Genomic DNA, 20,402 nt, shown 5'->3' on the forward strand with positions numbered 1-20,402 from the left:
CAAGACAAAACTTCTAAATAATGGGGAACAGCCAATTGATTTTCAGAATATCAAAAAAGTACTTGCCGTATTTACACGATTGTAAGTCGACTCGAATGTAAGTCGACCCCCCCATATCGCGTGACCGGAAAAAAAAAAAGAGCACACCCGAGGGCGCATTCGATAACGAAAATTTATTAGTAGCTGACATGGTCACTGGACTACTCGTCTTCACTAGTGCTGCCATCGTCATCGTTGCTGCGGTCCCACAGCGCGTCGTGGTCCAGCGAAATTTCAAATTTGGCAAACAATTTGCAGAACAGCAGCCCACGCCAAATGCCCCCAACCACACGCAGCCGTCAGGGAGGCTTTATTGACAGGTCCGGTTGGCGTATTCTGCCGCCAGCCACTCGTTGTACTCACGGCGGAGCAGAACCTTAAAATTAAGGCGAAGGTCCGAGCTTGTTTCATGACCACGTCGCACTTCACTGGCAGGGACCGATCACGCATTTCAGCGACGTACGAACTCCGGAAAGCGTCCAGACTTCGGCACGTGGGAAATTTCTCACTTGCCGTCACAGGTGAAAATTTCGCTTCGCTGCAGTCGCCACTCTCGCACCACCCGTTTAGAAAGATCGAAATTGCGGCCCGCTGCGCAGCGATTTGTTTATTCGGCGTAAAGGATGGCAGCCCTCTTGAACGCTGCTGTGAACGAGTCCCGAACGATTCGTGGGCCTGGAGCACTCATGACTACTGGGGAAGCATAGAAGTAGCACGTAGCCGGCATCAAGTGGAACGCGTCTAGCCTTTAAACAGAGAAAGAGAAACCCGCGAGCGGTGTCTGCTCTTCCATGAGCTACCGATACTCCCCGTAAGCACCGCCATTCTGAGGGTGCCGCCGCAAACGGGAACAGCGGCGCTTCTATCAACTATCGACACCCCCTCCCCCATGATTGTTGCATGCACTGTAAAACTCAAAATGTTGAAAAACCCTTCCAAAAAGCGAACAAACACGCGGGATAGCGAAAAACGGGTAGGGCCATAGAGCAAACATAAAATTGCAACTACGTTGTAGCTCCCGTTGGTATCGCTTTTTTTTGCCGGGGCCATGTTTTGGTTTCGATTGTAAGTCGACCCCCCAACTTCAGACTTTCAAATTTAAAAAAAAGGGCTCGACTTACAATCGTGTAAATACGGTGGGTTTCTTGTAATCCAATGTTACACTTTAGGTTTGACTCCCCTGTGGTGTATGCTTAGCGTTCTGGTAGTTCAGTATTATACATTTTATTCCACTGTGTATGCTTCATTGTAAAGCATATAGTATGGCTTATGATGTACGTCGGCGAAGTCGCAAATATCCATACTATAAGTGGCATTGCACTATAATCAAAACAACATTTTTCAAAGGCTGCACATGTGCAAAACATGTAGACGAAGCAGCCAAGAATATCCAAGAATCGAAGCATGTAGTTGAGATATATGCATCCATTTGAATTAACGAACATTGAAAGGTTGACTTCCAAGGACCCACAGCCTTCACATGACGCAGACAAAAGTAACACCGAAAAAAACAAATGATATGCATTAAAATCGCTGACAAATTTTGCAGACCTGCTCGATTATTCGGAATTGCCCACAGCACCATCCCCAGCTCCACTGAATTAACATAGAACAGAGATCGAGATCAACGTAGATCGGGGATTGAACGGCACCGTGAACAAAGCGACCTGCCTAGGCAACCCTAGGCAAGAACAATTTATTCACCTTTATTCCTGGCCATAGAGGCCTAAACAGAACAAATACCAGTGAAACGTTGTTTGAGTTAATATAATTATAGTAAAATTATTAAATAATTAGCAATTGAGTGTCTGAAGTATCAGTTTAAAACAATGAATGCTACTGGAGCTTGCATTAGGTTTCTTGCACTTGAGCCATAATTTTGAGGCCTCAAACTCAGTGTAGCAAAAGTGATATGTTGGGCTTTGCAAGATTAATTTAATAACTGCTGTTCAACTGACCTTTGCAAAGAGAAGTGGTTATGTCATCCCCTGATTGCATTTACAAGAGCATACAATGCCACTAGTCCTAGAGGTGGCTCCTTGAAACAGTGGAGGACAACTTTGCTGCAGACAAGAGAAGCAAAAGGCGCAAGTGGTGGAGGCCCTGACTCGCAAGGGTGCCGCCCTTTGTGAGATCTTCCTCGCACGACAGGAGGCTGGACAAGGCTCTGGCGATGGGCAGCCCGGTAGCCCCTCTGGCGGGTCTCCCCAGCCAGCCGCCGAGAGCGCCACCACAGAAACACCGTCCACAGCAGCAGTCACGACGACAGACGAACAGGGTCCCACGGTGGCCGACCTGAACCGTGTCTATGCAGAGCTTCTCAAATGGGCCGACCCTAGTGATCCCAAGGTAAGACTTGTGACCAGCATTCAGTGCTGGTTCCCAGTGTCAATACAAAATTGGCAGTGTTCCTTCCCCAAGATCTTATTGCACAGTTTTATTCATCTACGTTAAAATGACACAAAAAAGACAAAGTTGAGCTGTACCGGTCAGTTGCGCTTTAAATACCAAAGAGCTACTCCTACTGTGAGAGGTAGCTTGGAAAGTCAGAAAAGGTGTGAAAACGGAAGATGGGTATTACACTGCCCCGAACTTGCTGTACTGACATTTCTTGATGTCACTGGTTTTCACAGTGTCTCCTTAGGTCTACTTAATTGTTTAATGGTAAAGTTGTAGTACTGCATTGTACAATCAAACTTCAACATAATGAACACAGATATAACGAAGTAAATCTGCTAAATGTGTTAAATAAATTTGGCCCGGCTTTATTTCTATGGAATACTGTATTTATGCGAATAGTAGAAACCCGCTGTTACGTTCCAGCCTGCAGCGTTTTCCCGGCTGCCAAGTCGTTGTTGGTCGATCCCGGCATTGCCCCCATAGGATCCCATGCATTAGAAACCCCGCTGTTACATTGTAATTGCAGGAACGTTCCCGCGTGCTATGTCGAGAGCTGGCACCCCGATCTGGCCCGAGTGACGAGTGGCAACTGCCATGTTGGCTTCTCACGCGGATTGGCCTGTCTTGACTACAAAATCAGCCGCACGAAGTTGTGGCGTGTTGCTTCGACAGGAAAAAAACTGCAGGGGGTGTCTGCGCAGGCTATACTATTATCATTGTTTATGTCACTGGTTGCATAAATTGCGCCACTTATGCTTGCTGTCCTTTGCCGCCTTTTCGCCACCTTGGCTCCTTTGTGCTGCGGACTTCTGATATGCGCCTTGTCGTAGTCGTGTGTGGGCTGTTGTCAGTGGCTTCTCTCCAGTGCGCGGGCCTAGGCGGAAACTAGTCTGCTGTGGAAGCGTCCGCTTGTTTTTCTTCTATGGCATCAAGAAAGTGAAAGGCACTTTCACTGGAAGAAAAGTTGACCATTCTGCGCAACGTGGACGAAAACCCGACAGGAAAGAAAGTTCGCATAGCGAAGAAGTCTGGGCCAATGCTACCTACCCTTAACTCCATTATCGCTAAAGGAGGCGAAATTGAAGAAAACGCCAGGACCTTCGACATCAAATGCAAGCAAGCTCAGGGTGCATTGCATGTGCGCCTTGATGAGGCCATTTCCAAGGGTTTCATGCAAGCCAGAGCTGCAGGTGTTAACTTTGACGGAACCATATTGCGAGAGAAAGTGATGGAGGTTGCCGACGAACTTGGGATTGACAATTTGTCTGCGTCCGTCAAAAGGAGGCGGGGGATCTGCTACAGAGCAGTCAGCAAAGAGCCTGCCGGTGTCGATATGGCAACCGTTGACACATGGAAAGAGAGTGTGGGGTCCATAATTAAGGGTTATGAACCCAGAAACATCTTCAATGCAGACGAAGCAGACCTTTTCTTCAAGCTGCAGCCAGAAGAGACATTGAGCCTTAAAGGCAAGGCCTGTCGTGACGGGAAATGCAGCAAAGAACATCTGACTGTGCTCCTGTGCTGCAACTCGGATGGCTCGGAGGTGATGAAGCCGTGGGTCATAGGAAAATTTCTAAACGCTCACTGCCTGAAGAATAACCACCGCCTGCCTTGCCATTACAAGAACAATTCTAAGGCTTGAATGGCCCGCTCGCTCTTTGAGGAGTTCCTGACTTACATGGACCGTAAGATGGGCTCTCAGGACAGAAAAGTCATTCTTCTTTTGGACAACTGTTCTGCGCATCTGAAAGATACCTCGGCGCTACAGAATGTCAAGGTCGTGTACCTACCGGCCAACACGACTAGCCACCTACAACCCTTGGATGCTGGCATAATTAAGAACCTAAAGCACTTTTACCGGAAGTGCATTGTCAAGCGGTCGCTGGCAAGTGTGGAGCGTGGGAAGCAGCCAAGAGGCATCACAACCTTAGATGCCATGCATTACTTAGCCGCGGCTTGGAGCGCCGTCTCTGCAACTACATTGGCAAACTGCATTGCTGAATGTTTCGGCGCCGCCGCTTGCACTGATGAAACAGCAGGGGACGATGTTTTTGAAGACTGCCGCCAGCTCAATGCGGACATGGAAGCTGTTGGTGCTAACAGGATTGCTTACAGTGATTACGCTTCTGTAGACAACGCTGTTGTCACCTCTGAGGTTCTTGCCATCAACCAGATCACGGCTGAGGGTGCCAAGTCTTCCACAGTTGACGACAAAGTTGACGAGGAGAAGGAGGAGGAGCAGCTAGTGGAGCCAACCTTTAAGTAAACAGTAGGGGCGTTGGACTTAATGAGAAGGTACATGCGTTCAAGTGACGATCTAGAAATTCACACGGCTTTGCAATTGCTATAAAAACGTCTCGTGCTCGTCGCTCGGGACAACATGCTGCAGACAACACGCCACGAGTTTTAGCACGCTAAGCAAGCAATAAAGTTGTGAACAGTTCACCATTGGAGAAATTTTAATTTTTTCATTTTTCTGGCTCTTACGTCTTTCTTTTTTACGGTCCCTTGACATACCTATTAGTGGGGTTCTACTGTGTAAGTCTACTTTTCTTTTGCTGAAAGTGTTGCCCACAATAATCTATTGGCCTTCAGTAAAGCGTCATTAATTCATTCCGCCACGCCATGAAAAATATTCAAATTTAGCGGATTTTCGAATTGCCCAGAAAGAAGGAAAAAAAAAAGCCCTGGGAAAGGAGGGCAAAACTGCGCAACCCAAGCTGTCCCATTTATTTTTCGTGTAGCAGGGTTGCATTGATGCAGAACTGCTTGGTGCACTAGTTTGCTGCACCAAGGGTCATGTGCAGCATCTCACACTCAGCACCCAACAAAACTCTCAGTGCCCTCAACAAAACTGTCGACGACATTCAGGGACTTGATAACTGTCACTAGAGTGGGCACACTTGTGGGCTCATTAACGTCCCCACCATCGCCTACTAGCACAGTGTCGGTGGCTTCATCAGCCATGTTAGTGTACAGTGTCTTCACGTCTACATCTGTGTTCAAGTTTTCAGCAAAGCGTACGCCATCACTCCCATTACAAAATAAACACAGGTCAAAATAAACGCAAATTTGATGCACACTGCCACACAATGTAAGCAGGCTTTGCACAGCTTTTCCACCTGTCAGTGCCCACATTGCGGTATCTAGCACTTGCTCAATTGGTGGTGTCTGAATTGCAGTCCTAGTGACAGTTCTCTTGGAGTCCAGTCTTGAAGGCCATGCATTTATATACTGCAAGTGCCAGAAGCAATTGCAGGAGCTGGAAACACGTCACGCCCGCCACATTTTTGAAGACATCACATCCAAGTTGATGCGAAGCTGGAAGTGCGTCGCAGCATGCCGGTCTCGGAGACCACAACTGCAAACTGCGTACTGTTCATATGCATGTGCACGGGCTCTTCAAGTTATCCAGTACATTTTGCAATGCAAATAACAGGACTGCACAAATAAAGAATTAATGGAATTTTTAAATAAACCGAAACTGAGTTCGCCGCATTCATGCTGAAGCAGTAGCAGGCAGGGCCGAGGGGTGTGGACAGCCGCAAAGAAGACACCACAGTAGCGTCAAAGGTCAAACCAATGATGTTGCAATCGCAGAAAGTGCAGAAATGCTGCTTGCAAAGTGGGCAGCGGAAGTAGAAGATGGCAGTGAAGAAGCAAGTTGCGAGTCGTAACTCACATGAAGGCACGATTCGTGAAGATTAACCTCGTCGCCAATGTTATGTCACGCATGGCGATGGAACACGTTGCGCATGTGCAACGCCAGTAGCGTTGGGTCCGCGGCAGCAGAATGGCAGAATCGGCAATTCCTGTGGACATCACGGCAGCAGTTGACGATGTGGAGCCCACACGAAAAGTTAATGTTCATCGCCAATATTATGTCGGTGTGGCCGCCATGATCGCCATGCTGGGCACGCTGGGATGGCGGCCTGAAGAGAAATGCAAATGCACACGCGGACCGAGGCTGAGAAAGAGTTCATTGAAGCCCGGTGCTTTGAATAGGCCCAGCGTCGCTATCACAGTGCCCCCTAAGGGCGAGTAAGTTTCGGTCTCGAAACCAAAAGCACGATGTAACATAAAATATCTGAAAACTGTGACGCCACATTAATGTACCGGTACTGGCATTTGGACGAAAATTCAAAACACAGAAGTTGGGCCTTAAGTTTCTCTTCTACAGTCGAAACCCGTGATAATGAAACCCCGCAGCAACAGAATTCTCGTGACAAAATATTTTCGTATCCCCGGCGGACGCCCATAGGATTCAATGCATTTCATACCTCTTGACAATGAAATATCGCTGCACTACAATCCTGCATCAACGAAATTTGCTGTAACGTAACCCCGCGTATTACCTACTTGCACAAGGCTAGCAGGCTCCAAAATGTGCTCAAATACGATTGCCTTGCACTAAAATTGCGTAAGATACCAAAACAATACTCTTGCATATATGCGACACCAGTTTTGTTTACAAAAACAACCAAGCGCCAGGAGCGATCGTATGCGCCGGAAACATGTCGTGGCCACCATCTTGTTTGATGATCACCTGTTCGAAGCGACATGCATGTTGCTACCGGCATGTGACGGTTTTTTTGCACACATTGTGCAGTGCTTAATGTGTACCTCGGTAAGCAAAGTGGAGCGAAAACAAGAAAATGCACGTCCTGCCGATGCGGAATTGTTTATGGCGCTTCAGATGGCGGTCGGAGCACGGAGTGTGCCTCATTGGGCCGTGATTGAGCGATTATCCGAGAATACGCACCACCATCTCCTCCATCGCAAGCTTTGCAGGGAGGGTCTCCCAGCAAAGCAGGAATCTTGAGAGCCAGTACAAATAGCACTGGGTGTTCCTGATGCACAATCAAGCACAAAATTAGAAAAAACTTCGGCATCAAAGCTTCCTCGCGAAAATTAAGCAACAGAGGGACTGAATCATCTGCCGGGCCTCCTGTGAGGACAACGTTAAGGCAGCCTGCTCTACCGCGTCATTGCTGCCGTTGTCGCCGTCACTGTCCGATGCAAGCACGTTCGCGACGATCGCCTCGTCGATTAGAAGCACTTAGTTTGCAAATCTATAAGTGTGCACTTCCTCTTTGCCAGCAGTGTCGTGCATTGCCGATGATCAGCGGGCAGATCAGCCATCTTCCGTTCCGGCGGCGAGCCAAACCAGGCGGAGAAACCATGTGGCCAGGAACGATGTCAACGCAACCAACAAAGACGAATGCCAGTGATTAAGCTGTTTGCAGAACTGCACTGAATGAGGAGCCAGCGAGCTATGTGGGAGCAGTGCAGTTGGCGCTGTCCATTCTTGTTTCGAAGGGTGGTGCAGCTTAGAGCTATGAGCACAACCCATTCGTGTTCGTAGGGTTGGAGGCGTGATGGGAGAGTGGCACGTAGAAAAGGCTGGAAAATGAGTGCACAGTGGCTGTCAAGGCCATCGTTCAGCAGCTCGAATTTCTTGTTTTCTTTTTTTCTTTTCGAGGATTTCGCATTTCACTACCTTTCGGCACGGACACCCAGCAGCCAGACTTCATCATTTAACCGATAATGCGGCATCGGGGCATTGCATGGCATTTTCCATGGCATTCACCATGGAAAACATACAAGAGTTGACTGTGCAGCAGCTTCTCATTGTTATAACCAATATATTGTTAAAACCAGTACCAGTTTTATGCAGTGGCTTCATGTGCAAACATTGTACTTGCGCAAGTATGGAACTTCTGTAGAAGATATGGATGGGTTTTCTTTTATTTCGAAGGAAACATCTAAAAAACAATGTTCTTTTCTTCGTCTGCAGGTGGCGCCATTTGTGGAGAAGCATGCCCTTGCACTAGGTCACCCTGGTCGGGCAGCTCGAGTCCTATTGCGCCTCCTCGAGGACAAGCCTAGCCGGGACATTGAGCGCCGCCTCGTGCAGGTATGCTTACGTTCCTGGGCTCTTGTTTGTTGTGTGTCTTGCCAAATAAGGGGGCCAATTTCAGACACAGTGTAATGGTAAACTAAGTCAATTCCAGACACTGTAATCAGCGGTGTTGGCCTACTTGGTGGGCTCATGCTGGCACCAGCGCTCGATGCATGCTCTTACAAGGGCTTTAATGGGGTTTGAAACAATGGCTGATCTTGCGAGCAATCAGAGGCATGGGCCAGTCCTGATAATGTTTTCACATTACAGTTTTTCACAAACAATATGCCGTTTAAGCGACATATTGTTTAAACGACATACAGTCGCCGACTGTTTATTCGGACCTCACGGGGACTGCAAAAATGTCCGAATAAACAGGTGTCCGAAAAAGCAGATAAATAAAAAAAATGAAATCCTTTATTTCCATGCACTTATTCGGGCTCGGCAGTAGGCTTGAAGAAATCGTGAATGCACCATTGCACGCTGTTCCGTTTATGCGCAATCAGATAAGCCTGAATCTCGGAAAGGGTCGTACGGTCACTATAGGCGGCTGAAAGCACAGTCACTGCTTGTACACGCTCCGCATGCGACTGCAGCATAGCACAAGGTGCGTCATCTTCCGACTGACAGTCATCGTCCAGCGGTGCAGCAGAAACCTGACGAATGATCTCGCCGTCGTCGAGTTCTGCGCATGTCAGTACAGCAGTGTCAGCACCTGCGAAACTGTCAAATGAGACGGAGTCCGGAATCGCAAAGCAGCCACTGCGCAGGTCTCGGCAGAACATTTTCGGCGTCAGTAGGGAGCACATCGAAAGCCGGCATTCCCCAGCGCAATCTGCGCGGGCACTGTCAGCGCCATTAGACACTTGACGCGATGTTTCCGTATGCCGCGTTGGATCACCGGAACCTCAAGACAGCCCACAAAGCAAACACCGCCATGCCGACACCAGTCGCACAAATTGAAAAACGTGACCTACGCGCTGCATCGTGCGCGAAGAAACAAATCAGCTGCTGGATTGTCTTGACACGGCTTACTAAGCAGAAACCGGAACTGCTGTAGAGCCACTCTATCGAACCAGGCAGAAATGATGATGATGAGCGGGGATTTGCAGTAGCGCCACTTCGTGGGGCAGCAAGGCGGCTCCGTTCAAAACAAAATGGCATTCAGCAAGTCGAACCATGCACCGGTCAGAGTCAGTGCACGGTGCTCTCGATCAAGTTGGCTCAAGGAGTGTCCGAAAAATCAGACGAGAGGTTGCAAGGTGTCCGAACTTTCAGCAGTTGTTATACATTATGGTCTATGGGGAGAATGGCGGTGCCACGAAGCAGACCAAGTAATCGAGCATGTCCGAATTTTTGGAGTCTAGAAAATCAGTCGGCGACTGTATTGCAATGAACATGTGACTGGACATGTTTACGCACTGTTCACAGTGCAAGTACACTGATGGCAGCATGGCGCATATCTATATAGGCTGATTTACTTCCAGGCTGTGTCTGTTTTTTGCTTATCCTGTATAAAAATGCACAACAAGCACTTTGTAGTACCGTATTTACTCGCATAATAGGCGCACTTCTTTTTCAGAAAATCTGGCTCGAAGTTCGGGGTGCGCCTATTACGCGGGGTAAAATTTACGAAATTTTTTCAACTCGTATTCCCGCACTTTAAATTTTAACATATGTCAGGAATATTGCTACTCTCACATAATTCACCAATAAATCCAGCATAAAAGGGAAAATAAAAGCTACCTACTTACCTTTTAATGAACAGGCGAGAGACGTTGACTGAACACACACGTAAAATTTATTAAGACTATTCAGAGTCCGAGTCGGAGAGAACATCCTCATCACCGCCGGGTGGAGACTCGTCTTCCTTGTCTGAGCTCCACAGCATGTCGTCTTCGCTTGCATCCAGTGCATTGGAGATCCCAGTCTTCTTGAAACTTTTCCTGACGACGTCATCTGAGATCTCTCGCCAAGCTTCCACGATCCATTTGCACAGCATTTCCATAGGCGGCCTCTTAATTTTGCCACCGGGGGTTAGTTGACGCTGTCCTCTAGCCATCCAATTGGTGTAAAGCCTTCGAACGTTGTCCTTAAAAGGCTTATTTAGGGAAACGTCCAAAGGTTACAGCACGGAAGTGAGGCCTCCCGGAATCACGGCAATATCCGTACGCACCTCTGACAACTTCTCTCGTACACGTTCTACGAGGTGCCTGCGAAAGCTGTCTAAAACGAGCATGGCCGGATACAACAGGCCGCCCGGCCGCCGGCCCCAGATGATCTTGACCCAGTCCACCATCAATTCCGCGGACATCCAACCTTTCTCTTGGACCCTCACGTGTATGTCTCGAGGGAAATTTCCCTTTGGGAGCGTCTTTCTCTTAAAAATAACATAAGGCGGTAGTTTGCGCCCATCCGCAGTCACTGCCAACATGACAGTACACCTTTGTTTTTCAGCGCCAGATGTTCGAATAAGCACACTCCGTGCACCTTTTTCCTCTACTGTTGTATTTCTCGGCATGTCGAAACAGAGAGGAGTCTGATCTGCATTACCTATTTGTGACAAAATGAAGTTTTTCTGCTGCCGGAGCCGTACGACGAAACGGTGGAACTCGAGTACCTTGTCCTCGTATGCTGAGGGCAAGCGCTGTCACAACGTTGTGCGCCTCCTCAGGGTAAGTCCGTGGCGTCGCATGAAGCGCGTTGTCCATCCGGAGCTTGCTTTGAAGTCTTTCGCTTCGATGCCCTGCGCTCGGGCAATTCTGCGCGCCTCCGTCTGCACTATGTTGAGAGACACTGCACAACCGTCCTGTCGAAGGCCCCGTATGTGTTGAACTAGTTGATCTTCTACTTGCGGATACTTTCCCGACTTTGCACCGCGGAAGGCCCGTCGCGACTTCTTTGTTGCCTGAAGTTTTTCTTGCTGACCTCGCCAGTAGCGAATGCTTGTCTCTCCGACACTGAAATGCCTGCTTGCAGCACGGTTCCCATGCTCGAGTGCATACTGCACAGCTTTCAGTTTGAATGCAGCCGTGTAGCTGCCGTACTTGCCCATTGCGGAACACGCGACCACACGAACTGCACGCCGTTTGCAAAATGGCGAGATGTGGCGATTTGTCTTTTTTTTGCCTGTGTCAGCATGTGTAGAGCATTGATGGCAATGGCACTGTCGCTTGTGTCGAGTCGCCCGGCCTCCGAGAGTCGCCCAGCTTTCCGAGCTGCCTAAGTGAAGGTAGCGAAAAGCTTATATCCGCGTGGCGGTTTGGAGAGGAGGGGGGTGTTATCTATAGTAGATGGAAGAATTATTTTTCACTCGTTGATGCGTTTTTCTTTCTTTTTTTTTTTGTTTCTACGGACGCGTTAGGTTGTCGTGCTCGCTGGCTTCGCGGCAGTTCAGGGATGGGGGTGTCGGTAGTTAATGGAAGAGCTAGTTTTCGCGATGTTCTGTGGGCCCTCAGCAGCTGCGACGGCAGCAACACTAATGAGACTAGTAGTCCAGCAAATGCGTTGATAAGCTTGGGTTGTGAAATGTGCTTGCGTTTTTTTTTTTCACCTGAGATGGAGGGGCAGGAGGGCGTAAATGCGTAAATAGTGTAAATGCGGTACTGATCACAGTGCCAAGTTCGGGGTGCGCCTATTATGCGCGGAAATAAAAAAATCAAATTTTCCGCGACCAAACTGGGGGTGCGCCTATTATGCGAGTGCGCCTATTATGCGAGTAAATACGGTATGCGAGTGCTTACTGCTGTGTTGCTGCTCGGCGACACAGGCTTTTAAAGCGCCCTTCACCAGGCGCCATGGCAAATTTTGGTTATACGCTGGAAGTTGTTGTATCTCCTCTAGAGAGCGTTCTGACGCAAAAATTTTTCAAGTCGGCTAATTAATAGCCAAGATTGAAATATTTCAGTGCCGGGAATCTGTGATTTCAGCAGGCGAGCTCCACTACATAGCGAGACTCTCTCTCCACTCGCCCCATCTAGCCTTGTCAAGCGAAATTACTTCCCTGAATCCTCCCGTGCCGGACTTCAAGGATCCAGTGATACATATGTCATGGGCCTCACCTTCACTTTTTTTTTTCTCTCTTTTTTTTTTTTTACGGCGATGCGCATTTTTTCTGGCGGCGTTGCGTGCAATCTGTTATCGTTTTGCGCAGCGCACGATCTTGCGCGCTATGCGCAAGGACACATGACTAGTGGTATAATTCGGTGCTACATGAATACTGAGGCAGACACAAGCGGATCACAGAGCATGATCACGCGCTGGAACATGGTAGAAAATAGCATAGTTTCGGTACCTGCGCAGGGGACCACACTACCGTGGGAACAAGCCGACAAAGCGAGTGTACGTCTCTCCTGCTTCGGTGCGAAGTAAAGCAAAAAATGCGCAGACATTCCGTTTGTGTGTTTTATTATTTCTCTAAACTTCAATTCGTCAATTCAAGGAACATATCACGCAAATAACAAATGGTGCCTTGAATAATTCTCGAAGTCACGTGTCACCACGAGCGACGTCACACTTCCGACTCGAAGTACGTAGGCGCAGAGACGCAAGTATGTCATCCTCCAGCTTGGAGCGCGGCGGCCACAAGTAGAAGGAAAAACAGCATTCGTTTTTAAATTTCAGATCTTTTCGCAGCACGTAGCAATGTAATACCAGAGTCCTTCCATGTTTTTCTGGTCACGAAACTCCGCCGTCACGCTATGGGAGAGGTTCATATGCTGCCCAAAGGTGTCGCGACGCGGCGCCACTGTGCCACAGAGGGCATCGTTAGCGTACCAAAACGCGTGCGCAGCGCGAGGCGAGCTGAGTGAACGGGTGCATTCTGTGCATGTGCTGCGCTATTTTTCGAGTGCTGGGATCTTTAGTTGAAGTGGTGGGGTGGGACAACGATGCCAAACACGTGTTGCAAGTAACAGCTGAAGAAGTAGAATGGGGGTATCTCTAACAAGCCATTTAAAAAAATAGCTGTATTTGTGATGTGGCTACTTGTGTTCGTTCGAGAGTTGTTTAGCCATGTGTTATGAAATGCTTATGCTTTACACTTTCTTGTTTATAGAAACAATCGATGATGCATACTGTATTTATTGCCATTCGTTTGCTGGTGTTTGTTTCCTGCCCCCCAATGCATATCTATCACGTTTGATGTTATTTCTTTATGCTTAATGTATCAGTGTCATGCTTTTAACAAACTTCTTGCATAGTGAACGGTGGACTATTCGTGACCGGACGCCTCTGTGCTGTCTGTATTTCGCTCTGCTTATTTTACATGATGAATAAATGATCGTGCTTGTATGTTGTTTTCGCATCAACACGTTTTATTTCTTTTCTTAATCGAATTATAAAGTTTTCTTTTCATATTTCGACCATGGTAAGAATATCGGGACCGGTGATTGCAGAATTTTAACATATTGTAAATAGTTGCGCATTAGGAATCAAAGTACCTAGTCTCGTCGTTTGTGCGTCGAAACCACGAGCAGCGTGAATAAGTGCTAGGCTTACTGACGCTTCCAAACGACTGCTTGCCAAGGCAATTGCCTAATTACAATACAGCTAGTTTCAACTGTGCATGTCCTAACACTTCACGTTCGCCTTAATCCGTTGGTAAAAGCCGCACTGAAGACATTTAGTAGCGAAGTTTGTCTTGCATTAATCCTACCTAAATCGCATTCAGAAATGGCATCGCTTTGCAGAAAAATCTTAAGCGCACGGAGCAGCTCAATTTCTTTTTCTTTGTCAATAAGTAGTCTACAGTAGCAGCCCTTTGCAATAACAATTTCATTCTTTGGATCTCCTTATAAGATACTGCCCACAGTCAGAGTCCTTCTGTGCCACAGTTTAACAGTAAGTGAACAGCTGTGCTCGGCAAACAATCTGGCGCTATGCGCAGCGGAGAGTTGGCGCTTACTTACGGTTAAGCGGGGGTGCAACAGCCTATATGTCTGCATCTGGTAATAAGTGGGACCACTGACGCTTTGTTGCCAATGCGCAGTGTTTCATTTCAGGCAAATATTAAAAAGCGGAGCCCACCGAAGTGTTGAGGCGAACGGCGATGATGAAGAAATCTGGACCGAGACCGGCCAGCCGTGTACAGTGGACGCATTTCGACTGGGGCGAAATGCAAAACACCCTTTTATTTAAATTTAGCTGCATTTTAAAGGATCCCAGGAGGTCAGAATTAATCCTGAGTCCCCCACTACGGCGTGCCTCATAATCGTGTAGTGGTTTTGGCTCTTAAAATGCCAGATTTCTGTTTTTTTTTTTTTGGCCTGAGATCGCTGCAAGCTCCATGGTATGAGCGGCTTCTTTTTCTTCCCGAGCGCTCATGTCATGGCGGAAGACGCGCTCAGGCAGTAATTTAAGCATATTCAATGTTTAAAATAGTTGCGTGAAACTAAAGCGACGGTTGAAGAAGCTTTAGAAAGCTAGAATACCGAGGCTGCCCCACACACAACCACAGCGGTATAGCGGCGTTCGCATGCCCTCTCATGCACGGTTGTGCCTCTAGCGGCGGGCGCTGGCTCTATATGAAACTGAGGCGGCAGTTTCGTGACCAGAAAAAAAAAATGGAAGGACTCTGGTAATACTTTGCAGACACGACCATTATCACGCAATGTATGCTCTGCGCTTGTCAGCTCAAAATGGCCAGACCTGGTGACGGGCCCTTTAAGGTTGGCATTGCATTATAGACCCTTCTGTAGCTCGTGACTTGAAATATTAATGAGCAAAAAATTAAGTAAACTGTTTTGCATTCAGAACGACCTTGGAGAAAGAAATTGGTAAATTCCCACTTGTTTAGTTAATGTGTACCGTGGTCATGTGTAAGCAAAGTGCATTATACACATGCATAAGCAGGTTTTCTTCACATTGTAATAGGGTGACATTCTCCAATTTACAGGTATACCAGTTACTAGGATGGGAGCACTGTAGTCAACATCTGGAACGCAGCCTGCTAGTACGCTACCCACCGTCCTACAGACTCTTCTGAACTCCATCCTCCCGTTTTCTGTTGTCTCGTGGCGCACTCGTGAAATAAAAATGACAAAAGAACTAGCTTAACAGTGCTGTTTTGTCTCTGTTCAAAATTCTTTGTAATGGGGCACTGCACCTCCAAAACTTGCTGCTAGCAGTACCAGTTATGGGTGTCTCACTTCGCTAGCAGTAGTGGAACAGCTGCGCCAATTGCACTAAATTGCGCCGAGAGTGGTCCTTTGTGCCATCCTGCTCTAAAACAGCATTTAGCAGAAAAGTATGCCAAGCCTGCACCAAAGAAGCACAAGAGCTGTTTCGCTAGTAAAATTGAAACAAAACCTAAAGCATGCTATTATCATCATTATCGTAACGGTGAACCGAGGGGCCATAGCCACAGATATAGCCAATTCCCCATTTGCTGCTTTCACTCAGATCTCCGTTTGGGGAAGGTTCCAATGCTCTGCCACTGTGTGGTCTTGTTTGCGTTGTTTGCAGTGTGGTTATGCATTCGTTGAACCGTTCAGACCACTTGTAACACAACTACTTATAGAGCAAAACCGGCTATGGCATGGTCTTTTGCAGCTCCCTAATACCCTTACCATATACCATATACCATTACAGTGTGGCTGTTGGAAATTTCCAGACGAGCAAAGTAGCAAGCATGCTTCTCAACTACCTAGGTGTGCCAGCTAAATTTCCTGACGAGCAAAGTAGCAAGCACGCTTCTCAACTACCTAGGTGTGCCAGCTAAATTTCCAGACGAGCAAAGTAGCAAGCATGCTTCTCAACTACCTAGGTGTGCCAGCTAAATTTCCATACGAGCAAAGTAGGAAGCATGCTTCTCAACTACCTAGGTGTACCAGCTAAATTTCCAGACGAGCAAAGTAGCAAGCATGCTTCTCAACTACCTAGGTGTGCCAGCTAAATTTCCAGACGATCAAAGTAGCAAGCAGGCTTCTCAACTACCTGGGTGTGCCAGCTAAATTTCCAGACGAGCAAAGTAGCAAGCATGCTTCTCAACTACCTAGGTGTGCCAGCTAAATTTCCATACGAGCAACGTAGCAAGCATGCTTCTCAACTACCTAGGTGTGCCAGCTAAATTTCCATACGAGCAAAGTAGCAAGCATGCTTCTCAACTACCTAGGTGTGCCAGCTAAATTTCCAGACGAGCAAAGTAGCAAGCATGCTTCTCAACTACCTAGGTGTGCCAGCTAAATTTCCAGACGATCAAAGTAGCAAGCACGCTTCTCAACTACTTAGGTGTGCCAGCTAAATTTCCAGACGAGCAAAGTAGCAAGCACGCTTCTCAACTACCTAGGTGTGCCAGCTAAATTTCCAGACGAGCAAAGTAGCAAGCATGCTTCTCAACTACCTAGGTGTGCCAGATAAATTTCCAGACGAGCAAACTAGCAAGCATGCTTCTCAACTACCTAGGTGGGCCAGCTAAATTTCCATACGAGCAAAGTAGCAAGCATGCTTCTCAACTACCTAGGTGTGCCAGCTAAATTTCCAGATGAGCGAAGTAGCAAGCACGCTTCTCAACTACCTAGGTGTGCCAGCTAAATTTCCTGACGAGCAAAGTAGCAAGCATGCTTCTCAACTACCTAGGTGTGCCAGCTAAATTTTCAGACGAGCAAAGTAGCAAGCACGCTTCTCAACTACCTAGGTGTGCCAGCTAAATTTCCAGACGAGCAAAGTAGCAAGCACGCGTCTCAACTACCTAGGTGTGCCAGCTAAATTTCCAGACGAGCAAAGTAGCAAGCACGCTTCTCAACTACCTAGGTGTGCCAGCTAAATTTCCAGACGAGCAAAGTAGCAAGCACGCTTCTCAACTACCTAGGTGTGCCAGCTAAATTTCCAGACGAGCAAAGTAGCAAGCATGCTTCTCAACTACCTAGGTGTGCCAGCTAAATTTCCATACGAGCAAAGTAGCAAGCATGCTTCTCAACTACCTAGGTGTGCCAGCCAAATTTCCAGATGAGCAAAGTAGCAAGCACGCTTCTCAACTACCTAGGTGTGCCAGCTAAATTTCCAGACGAGCAAAGTAGCAAGCATGCTTCTCAACTACCTAGGTGTGCCAGCTGAAGGGAGTGCGATCAAGAGGCAGTGGAGGAGGAGGAGGTACAGAGCAAATGAATTGGGACTGGGGAAAACAAATGCAGATCCAACTCACATTTTGGAATCTGTGAAGCATAGCGTTCATCAAGCGGATAATGAAATCCTATAAATTTGCCCATTTCATTCCCATTTTTTAAACCTTTGTGAAGCAAAGCTTTCATAAAGTGGTTAATGAAATGCTATAAAGTTGTCGATTTCATTGGGCATTTCATGCCTGTGTTATTGACGTAAAGGAAACTGGTGTGTGCATGTGCTCTCGCATGTTCATGCTGGGCAGTGTGACAGCCCCTACATCGGCTTGTATTTCTGTATTTCTTGTTGTTTGATATTATAGCAGTGCCGACCGTTTCTTGGCCCATCCCCCGCTGTGGGTATACACTGTACTATGGAAATCATAATCACAGGGTTCATACGCATCCTTCAAAACCCTTGAATTTTATTTCCGGCGAGATTTTTCCTGCGGCAAATATTACAGATGTGCGGAGACAACCAAGAGCCATGTGAGTGCAAGTACCGTAAAGCAAGAGGTCATCGGTTCAAGAAAGTAAGGCATTTAGTGAACGTACGGATGAAAAAGAATTGAACGACAGGCAACACACTAGAAGGAAAGAGCAAGCCTGACATCTTGCAGTTTCAGAGCTGGAAAATGTACTAAGCCAGCTGCCTAATTCAGCACCAGGCCCCGATGGCATTACTACGGCAATAAAAAAAAACTAAAATATTGCCGCATGCGTTCCCTGTCATGGTAAACTGTTCTATTAAAGATTTGTTGATTGCTCCGGAATGGAGATGGAGACTTGCAAAAGCAATCCCATTGTTGAAAAAGCAAGGTGCCGATTATGTCTCAGATGACATTAGGCCAATATCTCTTACATCTAACTTAGTAAAACTCATCGAAAGAAACTTGCATGACCACACAGACATAATAGAGACCGCACAGGCTGATAGAGAACATGATTTTGAGTCCATGCCAAATTGGCTTCAGAAATCGGTGCTCAATTTTGTGTGCCCGTGTCGACCTAGAAAGTTGTAGTATTCAACTAGCTCGATGTCAGAAAAAATATACAGCCTTAATCACTTTGGATATCACTAAAGCACATGACAGTGTAGAACATGTAAGCCTAATAAACACTTCATAGTGGCAGGTCTGCCAAATTATCTTGTATGGGTTTATTCATTTTTAAACTGCGGGGAATTGGCTGCTCTCAACGTGGATTGTCTTCATTAATGTGTCAAAAGTCATGAGGTCTACCACAAGGATCAGTCCTATCACATTGCTGTTCAATGTTTTACTGAGTACTGTACCTTTGCAGCAGGATGTGCATGTGTACGTATATGCCGACGACGGGGGCGTAGCCAGGGTGGGGCTTATGGGGCTTCAGCACCTCTCCCCCCGAAATTTTTTCTGGCTCTTGCAGCGCCGACCAAAACACTCCCCGGCGCTGGAAATCATTCTGGATTTCGTTTATAATGTCTTTTTCGCGCTCGAAAAGACATTTCAGCGCGAACATTGCAAACCTGGGCTAGATTTCGCGGCAACGTCCATGCACTGGGTCTAGGAGTCACATAATGCAAGCACAAAGTAAGTTTAATCCTAGCACAGTTTCAAGGGCGTTCTGATGGCGAGCGAGCCCATCGCGGCATCTTGCGGAGGCCGTGTAATCTACGGAGCACATGGATTTCAATTCTGAAACTTTATGGGTATAAAGTTCTCATAAACTTTTGATGTGAAAGGTTCATTTACATTTCCAGTCGTGTTTTAGATTTTCAATTCCGGAACTTTCTGGGTTTAATGTCGTGATAAACATTTGACAACAAAGGTGCATTAACTTTGTGATGTTCCGGCGAAGAAGAAGAAGACAGAAGAGACAAGAACAGCAGGAGGAAGAAAAAGAAGTGATCAAGATGGATACCTGTAAATAAATGAGTGTATTTTAACTCGTACTTTATATTTGGCGCAGCCGACCATGTGGCTTGAAGTGACGTTGGCAAGAAGAACAGATGGGCAGACGACCGTGAAGACCTACCAGCTTGACGGCGAAGATCCAGTGCTTCTTCAGGAATCAGCGACTTCATCGTAACTGCTTCGCATCATCGCTGAGAAGAGTCAACTGAACGAAGCGGCCCTCATTGAGAAAGGTGTGGTAAGAATCGATGCTTCTATGTCTGAATTTGAGGTTATGTTTCCGGGACATTCAAGGATAGATTCCAAGAACGAGACTGAGCACATGCATAACGCCTTGTTGTAAGCGCTGTTTCAGCAGCAGACCACGCAGTATGAGCAACAGCGACTGATTTTTGAAGCAGTTAGCGACTCACTAAGAGCACAGAAACCACATCAAGAAGAGTTCAAGCCCGATAGTTTCGATGGGGTGTCTAATGCCGCCAACTTGTGGCTCAGATTTTATGAACATGCATGTCCGCAAAACCACTGGACGTCATTGGACGACAAAGTGTGTAACATGCGCCGTTTTTTATCTGGCAATGCCAGAAAATGGTGGGACATGCGAATCGCAAGTCAATGCCGTGATTCATGGCAGAAGTGGAAAGATAGTTTTCTTTCTGCTTTTGAGCGAAATCCGGTTGACAGATGGGACGACGCATTAGCTTTCAGACACAGAGAAGGGACAGTCATGGATTATTTTTTCGAGAAGAGACGTTTACTCTACATTGCCGACCCTAATCTACCGGACTCTGCAATCCTTCCCCTGATAATTCAAGGCATGACTAACGAATCGCAAAGAGAGGTTTGTGTACACCGTCCAACCTCCACGGATGACTTACTTGCTTGCCTTAAGTATGTGTCCAGTGATTTTATGATTCACGGTCCCATCAAAAGGCATAGTACTCTACCACTGAGCATTGACGCACATGGCGAAACGGTAGAATATTTTAATACCGAGTCCGACCAATGTGACACGATGGAAAATGTATACCTTCTGAAGTCAAATCTCCTATTTGTTAAAATGATGGT

General features: G+C 47.1%; 1 protein-coding gene and 1 long non-coding RNA gene across 2 annotated transcripts in view; one reads left to right on the top strand and one right to left on the bottom strand.

Moving 5' to 3' along the window:
* The window catches only part of TppII (Tripeptidyl-peptidase II), a 263,290-nt gene extending 247,893 nt beyond the window's left edge, over window positions 1-15,397 (top strand). The window contains exons 27-29 of the mRNA XM_065443152.1: window positions 2,109-2,388; window positions 8,237-8,356; window positions 15,237-15,397. Coding sequence (XP_065299224.1) covers window positions 2,109-2,388; window positions 8,237-8,356; window positions 15,237-15,326 — 490 coding nt within the window. The 3' untranslated portion in view covers window positions 15,327-15,397. The remainder of the gene's footprint in view (window positions 1-2,108; window positions 2,389-8,236; window positions 8,357-15,236) is intronic.
* LOC135911066 (uncharacterized) overlaps window positions 6,267-20,402 on the bottom strand; it is a 30,896-nt gene continuing 16,760 nt past the window's right edge. The window contains exon 3 of the long non-coding RNA XR_010567201.1: window positions 6,267-6,371. This is a non-coding gene — a long non-coding RNA (uncharacterized lncRNA). The remainder of the gene's footprint in view (window positions 6,372-20,402) is intronic.

The sequence above is a fragment of the Dermacentor albipictus genome, chromosome 1 (assembly GCF_038994185.2).
Source record: "Dermacentor albipictus isolate Rhodes 1998 colony chromosome 1, USDA_Dalb.pri_finalv2, whole genome shotgun sequence".
Classification (NCBI taxonomy): Eukaryota; Metazoa; Arthropoda; class Arachnida; order Ixodida; family Ixodidae; genus Dermacentor; species Dermacentor albipictus.